This window comes from Kogia breviceps, chromosome 15, assembly GCF_026419965.1.
Source record: "Kogia breviceps isolate mKogBre1 chromosome 15, mKogBre1 haplotype 1, whole genome shotgun sequence".
Classification (NCBI taxonomy): Eukaryota; Metazoa; Chordata; class Mammalia; order Artiodactyla; family Physeteridae; genus Kogia; species Kogia breviceps.
In genome coordinates, this window is record NC_081324.1 from 31910274 (window position 1) to 31935999 (window position 25726).

The window sequence follows — 25726 nt, forward strand, 5'->3', positions numbered from 1 at the left end:
TATTTTGCACAATCATATTAAACTTTTAACCAGAAATGACATTCCAAAAACAATCTCATTATATGTAAAAGTCAAAACTGTGGGTTGGAATACAGAAGGGATTATTCCCAACTGTCCCTAAGTACTTTAAGTAGTCAAATGTCAAATATTGAAGAGAGCTAAGAGACAGATTGAGCAACAGAATCAACAAAATGTTTAGACTAATAATTTATTAGAAAATAAGTGATAATAATAGGAAAACTGTTATCTTATTTCAAATGGATCAATGTGCAGTGAGTTTTTTTCTAATATAGGTATAATATATCAAACAAAAATTTAAATAGCAAGAAAATATAGATTTGCATTTTACAGAGGATCACTGGTGAAGAAATTTCTCTTTTTACTCTTTCCTCAAATAGCCTCTGTAAATTATATTATTCTGATAACACAGACACATTTTTACTGATCTAGATGATCAGATTTTATATCAGGAATTTACATTGAAGAGTTTCGAGACATCTCTATGTACCTCTGAGCCCTCACAGAATAGCAAACGTAGTCCAGCAGTTAAAATAATTGATGAATGTGTGTTGAATTCTCAGGAGGGAAGGGAAGAAGAAAGAATGAAGGGTAGAGGAGAGGCTTGGAGGAGGGAGGTGCTGATTTCAACCCTGTAGCGTCAGGATTGCGTCAATTCGGGTTTCAGCCACCTCTAGAGTCTCGGAGACAAGCGCCTCTGAAGAGCCAAAACAGGAAGAGGGGTGGAAAATCACTGTGCGAGGGCGAGTGGACCTCCCTCTTTGCCTCCTCCCTATTCCAGGCTTAGGTCCCCTGAGCTTTGAGCCCGTTGTTTTCAGCATTAGGAAAGCCCTGTCGCTTCACATCCAGGCAAGTGAACCAAGATAGGGAGTTTCCGTTCAGCACCTCGGACAGAATACGCAGCAAAAAATGGCTCCGATCGCTACCAGCCGGGAAGAATTTGGTAAGCAAGTTACTCCGCTTATAACTGCAGTTGTTCCTTAAACACTCTGGGGTGATGTGTGTGTGTGTGTGTGTGTGTGTGTGTGTGTGTGTGTGTGTGTGTGTGCGCGCGCGCGCGCGCGTGTGTGTGTGTTCGCGGGATGTTGAACATAGATTTCCCAGGTAGGAAAATGAGAACTGTAAAAGGGCAATAGTGGCTTATCTCTGTGGTTTCTCCCTTCCTTGATATCTTTCTCTTTAAAATTGCTTTCTGCGAGGGCGATTTTAAATCCAAGAAGTTCTTAATCATTCAGGTAGCCCTGTAAATTGCAGCATGCGCTAAATAAAGAGTTCTGTTTGCTTGTTGGTGTCATTAATTCTGCAGGTGATTTTTATTTGTACATAAACCTGTATTTAACTTATTGGGGGAAGCAATATGTTTCTTTGATTACATAAGGGTTTGACCTTCGTATAAAATAACTTGAACATTGGGCATTTAGAATGTACATTTTATCGCAGAGTGTACAATGAGGTATTTTTTTCTCTGTTATGTTTTTCTTGTATCCTTTGAATATTTTGCTAGCGAAAGACACAGAATCCTATGATACTAGGGTTAAAGGGATATTCAAAATTAACTAGCTGAGCCCATTCCATTTCACAGGTGAGGTAACTGGAGCCCAGAGAGATAAGGGAAATGTTGCAACTCAGTTAGCTAAAAGCTACTGGAAACTATACTTAGGACTTATATTTTCCTGTTCAATTTCCCTTTTCCTATAACAGATTTTTAGCACCATTACTCTCCTCTTTTTCAGTAAAAAAAAAGAAGAGGAAAAAAATCAGATGTACTTCTTCAAATAGAAAAGTAGTATTTTTAGGTCCCATTATATTCCAAAGGCAAGAGATTTGAGTTTTACTTTACATGTATTTGGAAATACCAGGGAATTTATAGAAGTTTGTTATGAATCTGAGTGAAATGACTGAGATCTTTGCTCTCAAAAGCTTCGGACCTTAACAGTAGAGAATACACAGGGAGTAGATGAGCCTTTCTATATTATAATTGAATATTTTGCCATTTGACATAAATGTTAAATACAGAATATTTGTGATATTATATTAAGAAATTAATTCCTTTCACAGCTGTCCATTTGAGTGATTGAGTTTATATTGTTGTGATATGATATGTATTCCCAATTTCTGATTTGAAAATCAGAAAAAATATTTGAATACTGAGGAATTTTCAGAGACTACGCTAGTTAAAAATATGTTCTAGTGCTGACATTGTTTATTTAGGAAAAAATTATTTTCTATTCATTTTTAAAAAATTATTCTTCCTGCATTGACTAAAGAATCAAGAATAGTTCATGACTTTGCTTTTGCTCCCTGGCCTTGGATTATTAGGTAGTCCAGGAGTGTTTTTTTTATTATTATTTTTATTTCTTCTCCCAACAAAGACTTAAATAGAAGGAAAAATGGAAAAGCTGGTACTAAGTTTAGCTGATGATCTTTAGCTCTCACCTCATTCTTCTTCTGTAGCATTCCCTGTTTTTTCTATCTGGGAAATTCAAAGTTCACATCTACACAATTCAGTTCTTTGATATAATTAAACTACAGAATTTTTCATTGTTGTATTTGCTTTTTTATCTTCTTGGCATTTTTGCTCTTATCATTTCTTAAACTTATATTATTTGAGTTCAGTTTTGTGATTATGAAGTAGATAGAGAGAAGTTTGGGAGATTGAGGAGGGGAGAAACAAAAGATTGTTCTTTCAGGGTTAGTTAAACAAGCCTTAACCCTTTCCTGACTGGAACTTTTAATTTTTTAATTCACTATTTGGGATTAAAAAATAGACTGAAATGGAGCTAAAGGCAGATATTATTACATTAATTATATTAGTTTTGATTATATTAAACATTGACTCATCTGATGTACTGTGTTCAGATATAGTAATACTGCTTTTACTTACACAGTGTTACTTATTATTTGTTGGAGAATATGCTTACATATGGAACATGATGAGCTTCATGCATAATCAGTGTTACCTAATGTTAGTAATTTAATGTGTCTTCATTCAAGGAACAAATGCCAGTTTCAATTTTATTGCCATTTTCCATGTGGAAATATGCTAGGAAAAAATCAGTTATGAATAAAATTGAACTCTAAATCATCTCTATGCACTCTTCTCATTACATGTTAAATAATGATAATTCATTTATAACCATTGTTTGAGTTTTATCCTATTTAGGTAATTAATTTGTACTTTGGATAATTCAGTGTTTGAAGAATTTTGGGTCATCATATGAGTTTGTAGTCTTATAAGTTGTATACTATTAATAAACTGTTCATATTTTTGTTCTTTTTCCCTAATATGTGTACATTTCTTTTACCACTGTTCTGTAATTTGGATGAAAATTATTAATGACTTTGTGACAATTGCAGATAATTTTCCATAATTTCTGTCAGTATTTGAAGAATATGCACTTAGAGCTACATAGTAAGAATTGATACTTCTGGAAATCCTCAAAATGTCAATGAAAACATAATGAAATTAGTACTGACTCATCATGCTGTAGTTGACTCATGTTATCTGAGAAAATGAAGGTAGGTCAGTGTCGTTTAGCATTCTCCCATCCCTGGCCCAGGCCCAGTTTCATCTTTTCATTTTATTTGTGAAAAATTACTATAATGAAGGATTTTCTATCATACTGTATTTATTCTTTATGTGTTACATATGTGTTTATTCCTGAAAGTGACATGAAATAGGTACATGATTCACCCAGAACAGTTGGAAAGCAATTCAATCTGTGCAACCTACAGCAACTGTCAGCTTTAGGATGCTTTTCAAATAGGGTGTCTCCAACTCTGCCCAATTAATGCATGTTATTGGTCATTTGATTTTTCAGATGAAATCCCCACAGTGGTGGGGATCTTCAGTGCATTTGGCCTGGTCTTCACAGTCTCTCTGTTTGCATGGATCTGCTGTCAGAGAAAATCATCCAAATCTAACAAAACTCCTCCATATAAGTTTGTGCATGTGCTAAAGGGAGTTGATATTTATCCTGAAAACCTAAACAGCAAAAAGAAGTTTGGAGCAGATGAGAAAAATGAAGTAAAGAATAAACCAGCTGGGCCAAAGAATTCTTTGTGTCTTGATCTTGAGAAGAGAGATCTAAATGGCAATTTTCCCAAAACAAACCTCAAAGCTGGCAGTCCTACCGACCTGGTGACTGTGACCCCAAAGCTCTTTTCAGAAGGGGAAAAAGAGGCAGTTTCCCCTGATAGCTTAAAGTCCAGCACTTCTCTTACTTCAGATGAGAAACAAGAGAATCTGGGAACCCTCTTCTTCTCCTTAGAGTATAACTTTGAGAAGAAAGCATTTGTGGTAAATATTAAAGAAGCCCGTGGCTTGCCAGCCATGGATGAGCAGTCGATGACCTCTGATCCATACATCAAAATGATGATTCTCCCAGAGAAGAAGCATAAAGTGAAAACCAGAGTTCTGAGAAAGACCTTGGACCCAGCTTTTGATGAGACCTTTACATTCTATGGAATACCCTACACTCAGATCCAAGAGTTGGCCTTGCACTTCACAATCTTGAGTTTTGACAGGTTTTCAAGAGATGATATAATTGGAGAAGTCCTTATTCCTCTCACAGGAATTGAATTAACTGATGGAAAAAAGTTAATGAACAGAGAAATTATCAAGAGAAATGTTAGGGTAATTCATTTTTAGTGTTTAACATATTTATAAACAATCTTTTCTGTAGCTTTTTTGTATCTAGGGGATTTTTATTAAAATGATATCTTATACATATCTTCTTTACCATGTTTAACTATTACTAATTATAATCAAATGAGGAGCCGGGGGATAGAGTAGATGAAAAAAATTTTAACCCACAACTGAAATACATAAAGTATCTTAATGATATAAAATAAAGAGGAACCCTTTATGAATTTATTTAAATATCATTTATATAAATATTTTTATTAATTTCTGGCACAAGTATTTTTACTAAGATTGCCACTAAAATGCAGACAAATATTTCTTACTCATAAGAAAGTTAAAAATATTTTTCAATGTCAACATAATTGAATTTGAAATTCAAATTGAATTTGAAAATTAAGTCAGTTCATTTTGAGTATTTGAAGTTCTAGTGACTCTTCATAGAATTGCTTTTTAAGGAAGAGATATCTCATCATATTGAATTACAAATATTCACCTTTACGTTGTATAACAGGAAGTGAGTTACTCTTCTTTTGCAGTTATGCTACTTTGTTAGTTCTGGAATTATTAGAAAATGATGACATCAATTAATCAAATTTAAATGTATTTTACCTTTAAATATGGAGCTTATTTGATTCCAATTGTGGTATTTCAGAATAACTGGTGTCTAGAAGGCATAATTTTATAGAATACCATAAAGTTTGTTTTGACCACATCCTCACCTTTTTCTGTTGAAATTAATGAAAGTCAAGATCCAGAAATATTAAGTAGTTTGAGTCACCTAACTGTTTAGTGGCACAGTGGGAATAAAGATTTGTTCCCTACTCTTATTCTTCTTGGAGTGCTTATTCATACAGTTACCCCATGTCAGCTTTTATATAAATACATATTGAAGTTTTAGGAGCTCTGGGCAACCATCATTCCTAGTTACACCAAGTTTACTTTTTGTTACTTTCAGTTAGAACTTGTACTTTGTGTTCTTGGTCATCTTATCTAATGTTAAAGTAAAAATAAGATCTAAGTATTATGCAAAGAAAAACCCTATGACACTGTTCAAAGACAAAGCATTAAATATTCTGAATCAATTCTCTCCAATACTTAATTCATTCCTTGGATTAAGGGAGGACTCTGGGAGGGGCGCGGGAAGAGAATTTAACTCCATCAGTTCTCTGGGCTAAGAGAGTGGTGGGTGTCTGACTAAATTTCAGGTTTTCTGAATTCAAATTCTAATAATGTCTGTGCTAAAGAATTTGAAATCAAATCAAACTTAACATGAGTCACTTTACCATATACAGATCCATTCAAATAATTAGATAATTTTCATTACCATTAATAACTTCAAAAGTGGAGAGTTAATTAAAAAGTAAAAACTAAAAATACCTCTGTGTAAGATATATTTTAAATATCCCCCTTTAAAACATTTCTAGTAATGGGTGTGGCTAACTCATTACGAATTTTAACATTCTGTAGTACCTAAAAAGACCACAAGATGTCAGGTAGTTGTTTTAGAAGGTGATGGTACTGCACAAAAGCTTTTAGTTACTCTTTGATTCTTTAGCATATTAAAGTAAAATAAGTAGGAAAATTACAGTTAAATAACAATACTATTATAGTGCTTTAAAAATTAATAAAAGTATAAATTTCAAAACTAAAGAATAATAAAAACATACTTATATCATCTCTCTTTGTTTAGAAGTCTTCAGGACGTGGTGAGTTACTGATCTCTCTCTGCTATCAGTCCATCACAAATACTCTCACTGTGGTTGTTTTAAAAGCTCGACACCTGCCTAAATCTGATGTGTCTGGATTTTCAGGTAAGAATGCTTTTGAAAAACTCAGGCTCAGGGTAGAAATGAGCAATATATTGGGCAAAAAGTTAACAACTAACATTGGACTATGATTTAGATTCACCCTTTGTTCACAATCACAAATTATGTGACTGTTTTTCTGTGTCTCATTTTATGGAATAAAAGTGTGAGCTAAGGCCATTTTCAAGAAGAAGATAACTGCATAGTTCTAGATCCAATACAAAGCTAGTATGTGATAGATGTCTGACTGAATGGAGTTGAAGAAGAAAGCAGTGATAAATGCAGAAGTGAGGCCATTGCAAAAAACACAGTGATGGAAATAAAATTAAGGTTTAGGAAAAGTTCTTAATTTTACTATTTTAAATGAGCCTGCCTACCCCTACATTTCTATTATTTTTATTATTTTTCCTTTATTTCCTTATGTGTCTGGTGTCTGCTTTAAGAATTAGCTTTTAGTTTTGTGACTAATTTTTACCAAAAAACCCCAAAAAACAGAAAACACTTTGCTGTATAGTACAATGAGAAAGAGCACATGACCTATGGTTTAAAATGATTTGAGTTCAAATCCTAACCCTTCCATTTCTTAGCATCGTAACATTGGGCATGTTTCTTAAACTCTATACAAACTGAATATAATGGTACTTACCTTGAAGGGGATTATGAGGTCTGGAAATACATATTTCATTAAATATCTTCCAGTGCTATTATTAGTTGTAGTTTTATTATTAGATAATGGAGGTTAAAAACATGGTCTTAAAGATTTAGGTTAGGAAGTTAAAATGAACTTATGCAACCAGAAAAAGGTAAAATAAATTAAATGTGTGATAAAGTAGTATGATCTTAAAATTCACAAGATACAGGTGACACAGGAAAGATCAATACTGGGTAACAGGAAACAAACACAGCAAGTGGTTAAAGAATCACAACTAAAATAAAGCCAAAAAAGGCATTGCCATTGTGAATTCTAAATGCACATTCCCCCATTCGAAAGAGAAAGCAGCCCATGCTCAGAGAATTAGTGAGATTTATCAAGTCATACAACTCAGTAAGGATAGATGTTGTGTAATATTTTTTCCTTCTATTACATTCTCTGGAATGAATTATTAGTAATCAGAATGTGTCATTAGAACATTCTATTTTCTTCCCCTTTATGTTATCTCTTCATCCTTCCATTACATTTCTTTCCCGTCCTCTACTATCTCTTATATTGTACATTCTTACTTATTTTCAATTTATTGACAATAGAGAAGCCAAGCTTTATCCATGTTTTCACTTTGTTCTGACTCATATTTGTTATAATCACATTTTATTAGCATCTCTAAGGCACTATTATCTTGAGATCAGCTTTCTCGCCAAGTTTTGTCGGTACAATGTGTGTTGTTTCCCATTGCAGATCCCTATGTCAAAGTGAACCTGTACCATGCCAAAAAGAGAATCTCCAAAAAGAAGACTCATGTGAAGAAATGCACCCCCAATGCAGTGTTCAATGAACTGTTTGTCTTTGACATTCCCTGTGAGGGTCTTGAAGAGATAAGTGTTGAATTTCTGGTTTTGGATTCTGAAAGGGGATCCCGAAATGAGGTGATTGGGCGGTTGGTCCTGGGAGCAGCAGCAGAAGGAGCCAGTGGAGAGCACTGGAAGGAGATTTGTGACTATCCCAGGAGACAAATTGCCAAGTGGCATGTTCTCTGTGATGGTTAGCATCCTAGCCATGATCAGTTGGAACTTAATGATTTTTACTAGGCAAGGAGAAATTTTCTTTTTTTTTTTTCTGATACATGATTGCAAGCTTGTGAAAGCTTTTCTTTTGTTGTTAGAAATGGATTGAATTATCAGACCAGAAAGTAACTGTAAATGTGTATCATGATAACTTACTCTTTATTAGAGAAGTTGGATAAATTTTCATAAGATATTCAATTTCCCTTGCAGGTTACCAGTTATATAAATAAGAGTAGCCAAACATTTTAGGAATACTGCTCTGCAGGTCCGAGTTATGGCTGTGGTGATGATCTCATTGGAACATGTCACTGGAAGTCAATGTGGTTGTTAGGATTTAGAAATGAAAAGCAGGTCTTCTCTTATGAAAATTCATCTATTGTTCATCAACTGGGGAAATCAATTTTTCTTTAAACCCAAAGATATTAAAGAAATGTCCTCTAGATTGTTTTATTAATTATTTCATGTTCAAATGGTTGTCCTGCATATAAAAATATATGATAATTTCTTTTTGGTCTGTAATTATTTGACACAATTTTATCATAAGAAGGGTAACTTAGGTTTGTTGAAAAAAAAAAATGAACAAAATGAGAAATAATTTTATCAAAGGGCTGAGTTGAGAATACTATAGCTGAAATATGCTTTCCCTTCTCTAAGTTTACATGTGAGCCAAAAATAAAATATAATTTCACATAAGAACCTTGGCCTTGAATTATTCACTGCTTGTGACAAACGTCGATGTGGCCTAAGAAAGCCCTATAAACTTTTTTGAAGTTGCTGAGTTAGCTAGTGGGTAAAGAAATAAACTTCATTGAGAAATCCAGTTAGAAATGCCATTCTCTTATAGGAAATATATATAGTATGCAAGTGTACATTCAAGGTTATCCTTTGAACTCAGAAAGGTCATGGGTAAACAAGTCTTCATTCAGCTTGTTCTCCCCCAGAGAGGACTAAGCTACTATTTGAAAAGAAATGAAGAAAAAAAGTTGTGAAGTTGTAATCATTGCTGGATAGAAAGTGTTACTTAACCCAACAAACTAATAAAAAATACTTACATGGCAAGCCTAATATACTTTATATATGTTCATACATAATATATTTAGGTTGTCAAATTAGCACAAGTATGTTTCACTATCTTTTCTAGGCTAATTTGTCTTGAGCTGTTGTCTGTTGACCAGTTTATAAGCCTATATCTTATACAGGCTTATACCTGTATACCTTATACCTTATACCAGGCTTATCTTATACTGCTTTCCAGTGCCAGGTCTCTGAAATTCATTAAAAATCCACTAAACCCTGTGATTATTTGGAAAGAATTTACTTGAGGTAATGTCACTGTATTTGAGTTTTTAGAAAATTATGAGTGAAACTCAGGTACAGTTGAATTTTAAATATGCAAGTTAGAAATGAAGTCTACTGAAAAATTTACATTTTGAGTCAGGTTTTGTGTCAGTGTTCTAGCAGTTTTTAAGAATGTGTTTGATATCACAGTATTTGTAAAATCTATGACAATGCTTTTTCAGAACAACTTATACACGCTTTTTATGACTACTCCTAATGTAAAGAAAATGTTTTACAGTCTATATACAAAGATTGAAATCAACCTCTCTTCTTGTGCTTTAAGATGATTTGGGGATTAAACAAGAATATTCTCCAATCATAATCTTCATTCCATCACAAAGTCAACTCACAGCATCTTGGTCCACTCATTATTTCTGTGAAAGCAATGTGAAATGAATTGTAGTCAGTATATGGTTTGGGGAAGTCATATGGCCTTTTAATGTTTGTATATTTGGTATCATGGGTCAAGGAATATAATATATTTTGGAGCTCTGAAACATTGTAAGAACTCAACCCTAAATATCCCTCAGAGCTGCCAGAAGTTAATGCCGGTACCAAGCAAAGTATTGTTGTTGGAGGAGGGTAATTTTTTTTTTTTAGGGGAACAATGAAACCAACGACAAATAATTACAAAATTACAATAACTAATTTGTAAATAGTTTTTAGTTCTTAAAATTTAAAGTGTTTTTCGGTGTGAAAAGTTGAGTAAAACTATTTGCAACTGCTGTTAAGGAAAGAAAGAAGAAAAACTAGAAAGGAATTGAAACAGGCAGGGGCATAGTGATCTCATCATCTTCTGAAAATTGTACTGTTTTATATTGTATTACAATATCTGTGTGAATATCTTGAATTCTGTTACACATTCTGCTCTGTATTAAACATGTAAATTAATTGTTTGTCTGATTAGCGAAGCTAACCACCCTAATGGGGAGGTGTCCATATTTGAAGAACTGTGTAACTCAGTAACTGATTTGTTCTGATGTTGTAACTTAATAGAAGTGATTTGGGAGGAAGCATGGTATATGAGATGCTGTCTGTTCTTTTGTGCCAGCTCTGTATGATGTTTGTAAGACCATGTTATAAGACATGAATAAATGGCTGCTTTTGACCAACCCATTTCAACTCAAAGTTTTCTGTAAATGGATTCTCTTATTTCTTTCTAAGCTCTCGAGTTTCCTTAATAGATCATCTGGCATATATTAAGAAACATAAAGATTCAACACCAAGATCTTCCACATATCTTGTTGTATTTTGCTTAATCCTCATAACACTCGTCCAGGAAAGATATCCCTATTCAGAAGCAAATCCTGAGACTCAAGGAGCTTTGGCAATTGACTCAAGTACACAAGGATGGTATGTGAAAAGATTTCATTGCATACCTCACTCTTCTCTCTATGCCAGGCCACTCTCCTCCAGGGATCCTCATCAATTGGCTCTGCTAGATTCTTAAAATCATTCATGCCCACATTCTTGGACTTCTCCTTTCTATATTGTGGTCACTTTTCCATATTTTATTTACCATTTTTAAAAACATCTTTATTGGAGTCTAATTGCTTTAAAATGGTGTTAGTTTATCATTTTCACAATTTTCCATCACAACTTTTAATTTACTCTTCCTTTTATTGTCTTTCATGATCTTCTTTCTCACTTTAGTCTCTTTGGTTACCTATTTTATATTACTGTCTTTTATTTTCTTTTTCATTTTTTTCCTATATCCTTGCATTGGAAAAATTTATTTAGTAAAATGGAGTTGAAATGGAAGTCTTTATTTCTTCTTAAAGATGTAGGAAAAAAAGACCCAGAACATCTGCAATGTTTCCATCAGGCACCAGCTAAGGTAAATGGGAACTATGGGATCCACCATCAGGAGGATCAGCCATTTTTTACAGAACTAATCTATATGGATGTGTTCTGTATTATCACACTTTGCAAAACAACCTTGCCAATGAAATGCAACCAAAATCTGCTGCCATTGTATTTTTGTTTTAAACCATATTAATTGTATTAAGAGTGTGCACAGGTAAGTTAAAAGAGTGGGTCATTACATTTAAGTGCTTAAATATATTTTAAACCTCCTTGCCCAAAGCAACCAGAGACACTGAAGAGATCTTCTAAGGGAATTAGTCATTAGGGAAATGCTAATTAAAACCACAATGAGATACCACTGCACACCTTATTACAATGGCTAAAATCAAAAAGTTTGAGCATGACAAGTATTGGTGATTTGGAGGAATCCTCCTACACTGATTTCCTGCACTGCTGGTGGGAATATAAAATGTATAGCTGCTTTGAGAAACAAGTAATCAGTTTCTTAAAAAGTTAAATATACAACTACCAAATGACCCAGTCATTCCACTTCTAGGTATTTACTTAAGAGAAAATAAAACATGCATTTACACAAGGACTTGTGCATTAATTTTCATAGAAGGTTTTCTCGTAGTAGCTAAAATCTGGATTCAACCTAAACGTTCAACAACAGGTGAATGGATAAATAAATTGTGTTGTATCCACAGAATAAAATACTACTTAACAATAAAAAATGAATAAACAATTGATACATGCAACAACATATATGTTTACAATAATTATGCTGAGTGAAGGAAGCTAGTTATTTTCCCCTGGAACCCCCAAAATGTGGAGTGTATAATGTATGGTTTAATTTCTCAGAAATGTTTGAAAATGCAAACTTATCTGTAGTGATAATAAGCAGATCAGTGTTTGCTTGCGATTGGAGTAGGGAGTCTGGACATATGTGAGTGAGCAAGATTAAAAGGGAATTGTAGGGCTTCCCTGGTGGCGCAGTGGTTGAGAGTCCGCCTGCCGATTCAGGGGACGCGGGTTCGTGCCCCGGTCCGGGAAGATCCCACATGCCGCGGAGTGTCTGGGCCCGTGAGCCATGGCTGCTGAGCCTGCGCGTCTGGAGTCTGTGCTCCGCAACGGGAGAGGCCACAACAGTGAGAGGCCCGCATACCGCAAAAAAAAAAAAAAAAAAAAAAAAAGGGAATTGTAGGAAATTTGGGGGAGGGATGGATATGTTCACTTTCTTGATTGTGATGATGTTTCCACAGGTATATTCATGTATCAAACTTTTTCAAACTGTGCACTTTAAGAGTGTACAGTTTATTATATGCAAATTATACCTCAATAAAGCTGTTAAGGAAAAAATGTATAAGATAGAAACTATTTATAACATTTTTAAGAAAAAGAAATAACAATACTAACATTATTACCAGTGATATTTTTCTGAAAATTAAAAAAAAATTACATGTGTTGGGAGTTCTTTTTTTCTTAATGTACCTTTCCCCATGAATGTATAGTTGAATGACTGCTTCTTGAAGTCTTTTGTGATGGTTTCTGTGTAATTATGCCACCAACTCATTCAAGTAGATTTTTTGATTGCTTTTATTTTTAAGAAATTGATTTTTGAATTTAATTTTGATTTATAGTTGTATGAAATATTATATTTTATAAAAATAAATTTACAAAACAAAATATATTAACTGAAGCCCATCTATTTCTACACTCAACTATTCCCTCCTCTCCCATACATAATGACATTTAAGTTTGGGGTTAATTCTTCTCATTTTTAATATAAACATATATAGATATATTCACATTTTTCTGTGTATCAGATGAACAAAAACATGCTATACAATATATCATGGATATCATTCTCCAGCTCCATATATAGTCCTTATTCACTTTTACAGCTCTACAGTACTCCTTTGCAGCATTACTTTTTTTTTTTATTACCTTTTTTAATGGTTTAGCTATTGTGTTGTGGTAAACATATAACATAAAATTTACCATCTTTTTTTTTTTTTTTTTTTTTTTTTTTTTTTATTTTTTATTTTTATTTTTTTAACATTTATTGGAGTATAATTGTTTTACAATAGTGTGTTAGTTTTCCCTCTACAACAAACTAAATCAGTTATACATACACACATGCTCCCACATCTCCTCCCTCTTGCATCACCCTCTCTCCCACCCTCCCTATCCCACCCCCCCAGGCGGTCACAAAGCACAGAGGTGATCTCCCTCTGCTATGCAGCAGCTTCCCACCAGCTATCTAATTTACATTTGATAGTGTATATATGTCCCTGCCACTCCCCCACTTCGTCACAGCCCACCCCTCCCCCTCCCCATATCCTCAAGTCCATGATCGAGTAAGTCTGTGTTTTATTCCCGTCCTACCACTAACCTCTTCATGACATTTTTTCCCTTAGAGTCCATATATATGTGTTAGCATACGGTATTTGTTTTTCTCCTTCTGACTTACTTCACTCTGTATGACAGACTCCAGGTCCATCCACCTCATTATAAATAACTCAGTTTCATTTCTTTTTATGGCTGAGTAATATTCCATTGTATATATGTGCCACATCTTCTTTATCCATTCATCTGTTGATGGACACTTAGGTTGCTTCCATGTCCTGGCTATTGTAAATAGAGCTGCAATGAACATTTTGGTACATGAGTCTTTCTGAATTATAGTTTTCTCAGGGTATATTCCCAGTAGTGGGATTGCTGGGTCGTATGGTAGTTCTATTTGTAGTTTTTTAAGGAACCTCCATACTGTTCTCCATAGCGGCTGTATCAATTTACATTCCCACCAGCAGTGCAAGAGGGTTCCCTTTTCTCCACACCCTCTCCAGCATTTATTGTTTGTAGAGTTTTTGATGATGGCCAATCTGACCGGTGTGAGATGATATCTCATTGTAGTTTTGATTTGCATTTCTCTAATGATTAATGAGGTTGAGCATTCTTTCATGTGTTTGTTAGCAATCTGTATATCTTCTTTGGAGAAATGTCTATTTAGTTCTTCTGCCCATTTTTGGATTGGGTTGTTTGTTTTTTTGTTATTGAGCTGCATGAGTTGCTTATAAATTTTGGAAATTAATCCTTTGTCAGTTGCTTCATTTGCAAATATTTTCTCCCATTCTGAGGGTTGTCTTTTGGTCTTGTTTATGGTATCCTTTGCTGTGCAAAAGCTTTTAAGTTTCATTAGGTCCCATTTGTTTATTTGTGTTTTTATTTCCATTTCTCTAGGAGATGGGTCAAAAAGGATCTTGCTGTGATTGATGTTGTATAGTGTTCTGCCTATGTTTTCCTCTAAGAGTTTGATAGTGTCTGGCCTTACATTTAGGTCTTTAACCCATTTTGAGTTTATTTTTGTGTGTGGTGTTAGGGATTGTTCTAATTTCATACTTTTACATGTAGCTGTCCAGTTTTCCCAGCACCACTTATTGAAGAGGCTGTCTTTTCTCCACTGTATATCCTTCCCTCCTTTATCAAAGATAAGGTGACCATATGTGTGTGGGTTTATCTCTGGGCTCTCTATCCTGTTCCATTGATCTATATTTCTGTTTTTGTGCCAGTACCATATTGTCTTGATTACTGTAGCCTTGTAGTAGAGTCTGAAGTCAGGGAGCCTAATTCCTCCAGCTCCATTTCTCGTTCTCAAGATTGCTTTGGCTATTCGGGGTCTTTTGTGTTTCCATACAAATTGTGAAATTTTTTTGTTCTAGTTCTGTAAAAAATGCCAGTGGTAATTTGATAGGGATTGCATTGAATCGGTAGATTGCTTTGGGTAGTATAGTCATTTTCACAATGTTGATTCTTCCAATCCAAGAACATGGTATATTTCTCCACCTATTTGTATCATCTTTAATTTCTTTCATCAGTGTCTTATAGTTTTCTGCATACAAGTCTTTTGTCTCCTTAGGTAGGTTTATTCCTAGATATTTTATTCTTTTTGTTGCAATGGTAAATGGGAGCGTTTTCTTAATTTCACTCTCAGATTTTTCATCATTAGTGTATAAGAATGCCAGAGATTTCTGTGCATTAATTTTGTATCCTGCAACTTTACCAAATTCATTGATTAGCTCTAGTAGTTTTCTGGTAGCATCCTTAGGATTCTCTATGTATAGTATCATGTCATCTGCAAACAGTGACAGCTTTACTTCTTCTTTTCCTATTTGGATTCCTTTTATTTCTTTTTCTTCTCTGATTGCTGTGGCTAGAACTTCCAAAACTATGTTGAATAAGAGTGGTGAGAGTGGGCAACCTTGTCTTGTTCCTGATCTTAGTGGAAATGGTTTCAGTTTTTCACCATTGAGAATGATGCTAGCTGTGGGTTTGTCATATATGGCCTTTATTATGTTGAGGAAAGTTCCCTCTATGCCCACTTTCTGCAAGGTTTTTATCATAAATGAGTGTTGAATTTTGTCAAAAGCTTTCTCTGCATCTATTGAGATGATCATATGGTTTTTCTCCTTCAGTTTGTTGATATGGTGTATCACATTGATTGATTTGCGTATATTGAAGAATCCTTGCATTCCTGGGATAAACCCCACTTGATCATGGTGTATGATCCTTTTAATGTGCTGTTGGATTCTGTTTGCTAATATTTTGTTGAGGATTTTTGCATCTATGTTCATCAGTGATATCGGCCTGTAGTTTTCTTTCTTTGTGACGTCTTTGTCTGGTTTTGGTATCAGGGTGATGTTGGCCTCATAGAATGAGTTTGGGAGTGTTCCTCCCTCTGCTATCTGTTGGAAGAGTTTGAGAAGGATAGGTGTTAGCTCTTCTCTAAATGTTTGATAGAATTCGCCTGTGAAGCCATCTGGTCCTGGACTTTTGTTTGCTGGAAGATTTTTAATCACAGTTTCAATTTCAGTGCTTGTGATTGGTCTGTTCATATTTTCTATTTCTTCCTGGTTCAGTCTCGGCAGGTTGTGCATTTCTAAGAATTTGTCCATTTCTTCCAGGTTGTCCATTTTATTGGCATACAGTTGCTTGTAGTAATCTCTAATAATCTTTTGTATTTCTGCAGTGTCAGTTGTTATATCTCCTTTTTCATTTCTAATTCTATTGATTTGAGTCTTCTCCCTTTTATTCTTGATGAGTCTGGCTAATGGTTTATCAATTTTATTTATCTTCTCAAAGAACCAGCTTTTACTTTTATTGATCTTTGCTATTGTTTCCTTCACTTCTTTTTCATTTATTTCTGATCTGATCTTTATGATTTCTTTCCTTCTGCTAAATTTGGGGTTTTTTTGTTCTTCTTTCTCTAATTGCTTTAAGTGCAAAGTTAGGTTGTTTATTCGAGATGTTTCCTGTTTCTTAAGGTATGATTGTATTGCTATAAACTTGCCTCTTAGAACTGCTTTTGCTGTATCCCATAGGTTTTGGGTCGTTGTGTCTCCATTGTCATTTGTTTCTAAGTATTTTTTGATTTCCTCTTTGATTTCTTCAGTGATCACTTCGTTATTAAGTAGTGTATTGTTTAGCCTCCATGTGTTTGTATTTTTTACAGATCTTTTCCTATAATTGATATTTAGTCTCATAGCGTTGTGGTCGGAAAAGATACTTGATACGATTTCAATTTTCTTAAATTTGCCAAGGCTAGATTTGTGACCCAATATATGATCAATCCTGGAGAATGTTCCATGAGCACTTGAGAAAAATGTGTATTCTGTTGTTTTTGGATGGAATGTCCTATAAATATCAATTAAGTCCATCTTGTGTAATGTATCATTTAAAGCTTGTGTTTCCTTATTTATTTTCATTTTGGATGATCTGTCCATTGGTGAAAGTGGGGTGTTAAAGTCCCCCATTATAATTGTGTTGCTGTCGATTTCCCCTTTTAAGGCTGTTAGTATTTGCCTTATGTATTGAGGTGCTCCTATGTTGTGTGCATAAATATTTACAATTGTTATATCTTCTTCATGGATCGATCCCTTGATCATTATGTAGTGTCCTTCTTTGTCTCTTGTAATAGTCTTTATTTTAAAGTCTATTTTGTCTGATATGAGAATTGCTACTCCAGCTTTCTTCTGATTTCCATTTGCATGGAATATCTTTTTCCATCCCCTTACTTTCAGTCTGTATGTGTCCCTAGGTCTGAAGTGGGTCTCTTGTAGACAGCATATATATGGGTCTTGTTTTTGTATCCATTCAGCCAGTCTGTGTCTTTTGGTGGGAGCATTTAATCCATTTACATTTAAGGTAATTATCGATATGTATGTTCCTATTACCATTTACTTGTTTCGGATTGTTCTTGTAGGTCTTTTCCTTCTCTTGTGTTTCTTGCCTAGAGAAGTTCCTTTAGGATTTGTTGTAGAGCTGGTTTGGTGGTGCTGAACTCTCTCAGTTTTTGCTTGTCTGTAAAGGTTTTAATTTCTCCATCAAATCTGAATGAGATCCTTGCTGGGTAGAGTAATCTTGGTTGTAGGTTTTTTTCCTTCATCACTTTAAATATGTCCTGCCACTCCCTTCTGGCTTGTAGAGTTTCTGCTGAAAGATCAGATGTTAATCTTATGGGGATTCCCTTGTGTGTTATTTGTTGTTTTTCCCTTGCTGCTTTTAATATGTTTTCTTTGTATTTAATTTTTGACAGTTTGATTATTATGTGTCGTGGCGTGTTTCTCTTTGGGTTTATCCTGTATGGAACTCTCTGTGCTTCCTGGACTTGATTGACTATTTCCTTTCCTATATTAGGGAAGTTTTCAACTATAATCTCTTCAAATATTTTCTCAGTCCCTTTCTTTTTCTCTTCTTCTTCTGGGACCCCTATAATTCGAATGTTGGTGCGTTTAATGTTGTCCCAGAGATCTCTGAGACTGTCCTCAGTTCTTTTCATTCTTTTTTCTTTCTTCTGCTCTGCAGTAGTTATTTCCACTATTTTATCTTCCAGGTCACTTATCCGTCCTTCTGCCTCAGTTATTCTGCTATTGATCCCATCTAGAGTATTTTTAATTTCATTTATTGTGTTGCTCATCGTTGCTTGCTTCCTCTTTATTTCTTCTAGGTCCCTGTTAACTGTTTCTTGCAAATTGTCTATTCTATTTCCAAGATTTTGCATCATCTTCACCATCATTATTCTAAATTCTCTTTCAGGTAGATTGGCTATTACCTCTTCATCTGTTAGGTCTGGTGTGTTTTTATCTTGCTCCTTCATCTGTTGTGTGTTTTTCTGTCTTCTCATTTCGCTTATCTTACTGTGTTTGAGGTCTCCTTTTTGCACGCTGCAGGTTCGTAGTTCCTGTTGTTTTTGGTGGCTGTCCCCAGTGGCTAAGGTTGGTTCAGTGGGTTGAGTAGATTCCCTGGTTGGGGGGACTAGTGCCTCTGTTCTGGTGGGTGAGGCTGGATCTTGTCCTTCTGGTGGGCAGGTCCTCGTCTGGTGGTGTGTTTGGGGATGTTGGTAACCTTATTATGATTTTAGGCAGTCTCTCTGCTAATGGATGGGGCTGTAGACCTGTCTTGCTCTTTGTTGGGGATAGGGTGTCCAGCACTGTTCTTTGCTGGTCCTTGAGTGAAGCTGGGTCTTGGTGTTGAGATGGAGGTCTCTGGGAGATTTTCGCCGTCTGATATTACGTGGAGCTCGGAGGTCTCTTGTGGACTAGTGTCTTGAGGTTGGTTCTCCCACCTCAGGGACACCGCCCTGGTGCCTGGCTGGGGCGCCAAGAACCTTTAATCCACACGGCTCAAAATAAAAGGTAGAATAAATAGAGAGGAAAGAAAAGGAAGGAAGGAGGGAGGGAGGGAAGGAAGGAAGAAATGAAGGAAGGAAGCAAGAAAGCAAGGACGGAAGGTGCAGAGGAAGAAAGGGAGGAAGGAAGAGAGGAAGGGAGGAAAGAAGGGGGAAGGAAGGAAGAAAGGAGGGAAGGAGGGAAGAAAGGAAGAAAGAAAGGGAGAAGACAGAGTAGTATAAAGTATAGTTATTAAAATAAAAAATAATTATTACGAAGAAAAATTTCCTTTTAAAAAACAAACAAAAAAAAAAAAACAAAAAAAACACACAAAAAACAAACAAACAAAAAACAGAAAAATGGGTCGGTCTAACCCTAGGACAAATGGTGCAAGCAAAGCTATACAGACAAAATCTCACACAGCAGCACACACATACACACCCACAAAAAGAAAAAAAAGGGGAAAATAATAGTATATCTTGCTCCCAAAGTCCACCTCCTCAACTTGGGATGATTCGTTGTCTATTCAGGTTTTCAACAGATGCAGGGCACTTCAAGTTGATTGTGGAGCTTTAATCCGCCGCTTCTGAGGCTGTTGGGAGAGATCTCCCCCTCTCCTCTCTGTTCGCACAGCTCCTGGGGTTCAGCTTTGGACTTGGTCCCGCCTCTGCGTGTAGGTTGTCCGAGGGCGACTGCCCTTCGCTCAGACAGGACGATGTTAAAGGAGCAGTTGATTCGGGGGCTCCAGCTCACTCAGGCTGGGGGGAGGGAGTGGCACGGGGGCGGGGCGAGTCCGCGACGTCAGAGGCCGACGTGACGCTGCACAGGCCCAAGGCGCGCCGTGCGTTCTCCCGGGGAAGCTGTCCCTGGATCCCGGGACCCCGGCAGTGGCGGACTGCACGGGCTCCCGGGAGGGCCGGTGTGGAGAGTGACCTGTGCTCACACACAGGCCTCTTGGTGGTGGCAGCAGCAACCTTAGCGTCCGACACCCGTCTCTACTGTCCGTGCCGACAGCCGCGGCTCGCGCCCGTTTCTGGAGCTCCTCTACGCGGTGCTCTTAATCCCCTCACCTCACACCCGAGGAAGCAAAGAGGCAAGAAAAAGTCTCTTGTCTCTTCGGCAGCTCCGCGCCCGCTTCTGGAGCTCCTTTAAGCGGCGCACTTAATCCCCTCTCCTCGCGCCCAGGCAGCAAAGAGGGAGGAAAAGGTCTCTTGCCTCTTCGGCAGCTCCAGACTTCTCCCGAACTCCCTCCCGGCCAGCCGTGGCGCACTAGCCCCCTTCAAGCTGTCTTCACTCTGCCAACTCCAGCCCTTTCCCCGGGATCCGACTGAAGCCCGAGCCTCAGCTCCCGGCCCCGCCCGCCCCGGCGGGCGAGCAGACAAGCCTCTCGGGCTGGTGAGCGCCGGTCGGCACCGATCCTCTGCGGGAATCTCTCCGCTTTGCCCTCCGCACCCCTGTGGCTGAGCTGTCCTCCGCGGCTCCGGAGCTTCCCCCTCCGGCGCCCGCAGTCTCTGCCCGCGAAGGGGCCTCTAGTGTGTGGGAGTCTTTCCTCCTTCTCGGCTCCCTCCCACTGGCGTAGGTCCCGTCCCTATTCTTTTGTCCCTGTTTATTCTTTTTTCTTTTGCCCTACCCAGATATGTGGGGAGTTTCTTGCCTTTTTGGAGGTCCGAGGTCCTCTGCCAGCGTTCGGTGGGTGCTCTACAGGAGAAGCTCCACGTGTAGATGTATTTCTGATGTCTCTGTGAGGAGGAAGGAGATCTCCGCGTCTTACTCTTCCGCCATCTTTAAGCCGTCTCCGAACACCAAAATTTACCATCTTAACTATTTTTTTTAACATCTTTATTTGAGTATAACTGTTTTACAATAGTGTGTTAGTTTCTCCTTTACAACAAAGTGAATCAGTTGTACATATACATATGTTCCCATAACTCTTCCCTCTTGTGTCACCCTCCCTCCCACCCTCCCTATCCCACCCCTCTAGGTGGTCACAAAGCACAGAGGTGAACTCCCTGTGCTATGCAGCAGCTTCCCACTAGCTATCTAATTTACATTTGGTAGTGTGTATATGTCCCTGCCACTCTCTCACATCATCACAGCTTACCCTTCCCCCTCCCCATATCCTCAAGTCCATGCTCTAGTAGGTCTGTGTTTTATTCCCATCCTACCACTAATCTCTTCATGACTTTTTTTTTTTTTTTTAGATTCCATATATATGTGTTAGCCTACGGTATTTGTTTTTATCCTTCTGACTTACTTCACTCTGTATGACAGATTCCAGGTCTATCTACCTCATTACAAATAACTCAGTTTCATTTCTTTTTATGGCTGAGTAATATTCCATTGTATATATGTGCCACATCTTCCTTATCCATTCATCTGTTGATGGACACTTAGGTTGCTTCCATGTCCTGGCTATCGTAAATAGAGTGCAGCATTACTTTTAAAAGGTTATTTAGGAAGAAGTATTTACTCTCCCATTGTAAGATAATGCCCTTATAAATAAGAAATGTGTGTTTTATTGGTCTTTACATTTTCACTAGTAGCTAGGTTGTACATAGTAAACTCAATAAATATTTCTTTAACTAAAATCAAACTTAATTGATGATTAGATGGGAAAGCATTGTGAAAACCACAACTGTTCAAGAATAGCAGTAGAAAAATTTGTTCCAAATATATAAAATATTTTTTTTCTTGTTGTTATTTTGATGTATAGTAGTCCCCCTTTCCCAGGGAATACTTCCCAAGACACTCAGTGGATGCCAAATCCTATATATACTATATATTTTTTCCTATACATACCTACCTATGATAAAGTTTAACTTATAAATTAAGCATAGTACAAGATTAATAACAGTAATTAATAATAAAATAAAACAATTATAACAATAATTATAATAAAAGTTATCTGAATGTGGTCTCTCTCTTACTTGAATGATCTTATTTTACCATGCTCACCCTTATTCTTGTGAAGATGTGATAAAATACCTACATGATAAGATGAAGCAAGATGAATGACAGCTATTATTGACCTTCTGAAGATATGTCAGAAGGAGGATCACATGCTTTGAGTGATCCTGGATCACTGAGCTATGACAATGTCAAAAGTTGGGAATGCTGGGCAGGATGGAGCTTGATGGTGTGAGATTTTGTCACATTACTCAGAACAGGGTACAATTGAAAACTTATAAATTGTTTATTTCTGGAATTTTCCATTTAATAGTTTCCATCTGTGGTTGACTTAGGGTAACTGAAACCAAGAAAGTGAAACTGCAGATAAGGGAGGGCTATTGTAATTCATACTATATTAGAAGCTATAGAAGTCCAATGTGATATACATATAATAGATATACTAGACTTTTTCAAATTAGTTTTGGGGTGAACTGTGTTTCACTGTTCATTTCTTAAAATTGGATTTATACTCCAGCTTTTAGCATTAAGGTAGTACTAAAGTGAATCTGTATTCCTTGACAGGATGTCATCTGAGGTTAAGGAAAGATCATTTAAAAGCAACTAAGAGGGCTTCTCTGGTGGCACAGTGGTTGAGAATCCACCTGCTGATGCAGGGGACACGGGTTCATGCCCTGGTCTGGCAAGATCCCACATGTCACAGAGCAGCTAGGCCCGTGAGCCATGGCTGCTGAGCCTACACGTCTGGAGCCTGTGCTTCACAATGGGAGAGGCCACAACATTGAGAGGCCTGCATATTGCAAAAAAAAAAAAAACAACAACAAACAAACAAAACAGAACAAAACAAACAAATAAACAAAAAAGCAATGAAGAGAAATGCCTATTTAGGTCTTCTGTCCATTTTTGAAATGGGTTGTTTGTTTTGATGATATTCAGCTGAATGAGCTGTTTGTAAATTTTGGAGACTAATCTTTTGTTGGTCACATCATTTGGGAATATTTTCTCCCATTCTGTGGGTTGTCTTTGTGTTTTGTTTATGATTTCCTTTGCTGTGCAAAAACTTCTGGGTTTAATTAGGTCCTATATGTTTTTTTGTTTTTGTTTTTATTTCCATTAGTCTGGGAGATGGATTGAAAAAGATTTTGCTGCAATGTCTGTCAGAGAGTGTTCTGCTTATGTTTTCCTGTAGGAGTTTTATAATATCTGGTCTTACATTTAGGTCTTTAATCCATTTTGAGCTTATTTTTGTGCATGGTGTTAAAGAATGTTCTAATTCATTTTTTTACATGTAGCTGTCCAGTTTTCCCAGCACCACTATTTGAAGAGACTGTCTTTCCACCACTGTATAGTCTTGCCTCCTTTGTCATAGATTATTTGACCATAGGTGTGTGGGTTTATTTCTGGGCTTTCTATCCTGTGCCATTGATCTATGCGTCTATTTTTGTGTCAGTATCTTATTGTTTTGATGACTGTAGCTTTGTAGTATAGTCTGAAGTCAGGGAGTATGATTCCTCCAGCTCTGTTTTTCTTCCTCAAGATTACTTTGGCTATTCAGGGTCTTTTGTGTCTCCATACAAATTTTAAAATTTTTTGTTCTAATTTTGTGAAAAATGCCATAGGTAATTTGATAGGGATAGCACTAAATCTGTAGATTGCTTTGGGTAATATAGTCATTTTGACAATACTCATTATTCCAATACAAAAGCATGGTATATCTTTCCATCTGTTTGTGTCATCTACCATTTCTTTCATCAGCATCTCATAGTTTTTGGAGTGCAGGTCTTTTGTCTCCCTAGGTAGTTTTATTCTTTTTGATGTGATGGTAAATGAGATAGTTTCTTGAATTTCTCTTTCTGACCTTTCAACATTAAAGTATAGAAATGCAACAGATTTCTGTGTATTGAAAAAGAAATATCATATGATAGCCCTTGTATGTGAAATCTAAAAAGAAATGATACAAATGAAGTTTATTTACAAAATAGAAACACACTCACCAACTTAGAGAATGAACTTATGGTTACCAGGGGGGTTGGTGGGGGGATACAAATAGTTAGGGATTTGGGGATTGACATGTACACACTGCTATATTTAAAATGAATAACCAACAAGGACTTACTGTATAACAGAGGGAACTCCTCTCAATAATATGTGACAACCTAAATAGGAAAATAATTTGAAAAAGAATAGATACATATATATGTATAACTGAATCACTTTGTTGTACACCTGAAACTAACACAACATTGTTAATCAACTATACTCCAATATAAAAAAAAAAGTTTAAAAAGTAAAAATAAAAGCAACTAAAACTAAGATATGAATTTGACTTTAAAATTTACTGTGGATGATTTGAAATTTAACACTGAGGTCATGTAGCACACATGAAATATGACCCACTGAAATGCTGAAGTTCTTCTAAGCAGAAGATTTTTAAAAGCATAGAATTACCAAGAAACCTATTTAGATGGCCGGCACAAAGTCATGTAGGGAGCAATTGGGAAATCAGAGAAAGCAAGTGCATGTCCAGGCCTACACCTCAAATGTCCACATGGCTCAGGGGAGAAGACAAGAGCACAATGAAAGTATTGTTTCAGTCTCTTTTACATTCATAGGACACTTATAATTTCAGTGGAAAGTCCATAAAGATTTGACCTTTGTGAAGTAGGTTGAGTTCTCAACCTCAAATTGCTCCCCTGGTCTAGGTTGAAGATAATAGTGACGATGCTAGTGATGCTAGTGTTCTATTACCTCTAGTACTAACAAACACCACCTTGGAATTACTTGCCTAAAGCTTATATTCCCTCTTGATGGGGAAACCTCTTGTAATAGGCATTGCTGTATCCCCAGTATCTGTTCATGATAGAAGGTAACTCAAACATTTATTGGATTGAAATTTAAATTTTAATAATATAATGCATTTTCTCATTTAATGTTCAGCACAACCCGAATTATAAGAAATATTTCTCTAGTTCTATGGATGATAAAGATAAATTTCAGATTTTTATCTCATTTAAAATCACACAATTGAAGATGGAATGGAATTTAGGGCCTTCTGAATATAAAGTCCCTACTGAGTGTATGGCATCACACTGACCTGATTTAAGCTGGCAGAGAACAATGTGTTTTGCTTCTTTCACTCCCAGTTCTTATAATAAGTCGGACCTCTGGCAAGTACTGAAAATACTAGGAAATTATGGTTGAATTAACTCTTCAGGTTTGTTTTAGTTTTGTTTGTTTTTGTTTTTTTTAACACAGATCATATAACAAGTAAATAGTAAAAATTTCCTCCTTGACCAAACTTTAATTAGGCTCGTATGAGCTCTCTTCTTTTTCTAGGCCTCAACCTTGTCCTGCCAAGGCCAGTTTTAGCAAAGAATCTTGGTAAGTTGATTTATCAAGAATCCTCCCCAACTCTTGATATCTGATCAAGTTTCTTATCCCCCAACCCAGTCCTTGGCCTACTTTTAGCAAAAATTGTGTTAAGCCAGTTAACCAAGAATTTCTCTACCCTTGATATCTAATGAAGTTCATTTTAGTAATATTCCATCCACTGACCCTTCCCTCTTCTGATTGATTATAAATCCCCAGTAGTCTTTGCCATATCCTGATTGAGTTCTTTCTCTGCCTCTCCCCTATTGTAATAGTTTTGAATAAAGTCTTTCTTGCTATGTTTTACAAGCATCAGATTGACTTTTATTTAATAATGGTAGAACATGGAACTGAATATGTGTGAGTTTTCCACTAAAAGTTTTTAAGAACTACTGCCTACTTCTCTGAACATTCATGTCTGAGAGTTTGATACAGAAATGCAAACTTGATGT

The 25726-nt window shown here is 36.3% G+C and overlaps 1 protein-coding gene across 2 annotated transcripts; it reads left to right on the top strand.

The window, feature by feature from the left end:
• Positions 1 to 571: 571 nt before the first annotated feature.
• On the top strand, positions 572 to 10653 carry SYT4 (synaptotagmin 4). 2 transcript variants are annotated; one of them, XM_059039832.2, is made up of 4 exons: positions 572 to 961; positions 3840 to 4654; positions 6354 to 6474; positions 7862 to 10653. In XM_059039832.2, the coding sequence occupies exons 1-4, from the start codon at positions 928 to 930 to the stop codon at positions 8167 to 8169; spliced, it is 1278 nt and encodes a 425-aa protein (XP_058895815.1). In that variant the 5' UTR covers positions 572 to 927; the 3' UTR covers positions 8170 to 10653. The 2 variants fall into 2 exon arrangements, with proteins under 2 accessions (XP_058895815.1, XP_066871012.1); XM_067014911.1 differs by having other exon boundaries at positions 705 to 961; positions 6357 to 6474.
• The last annotated feature ends 15073 nt before the right edge of the window (positions 10654 to 25726 follow it).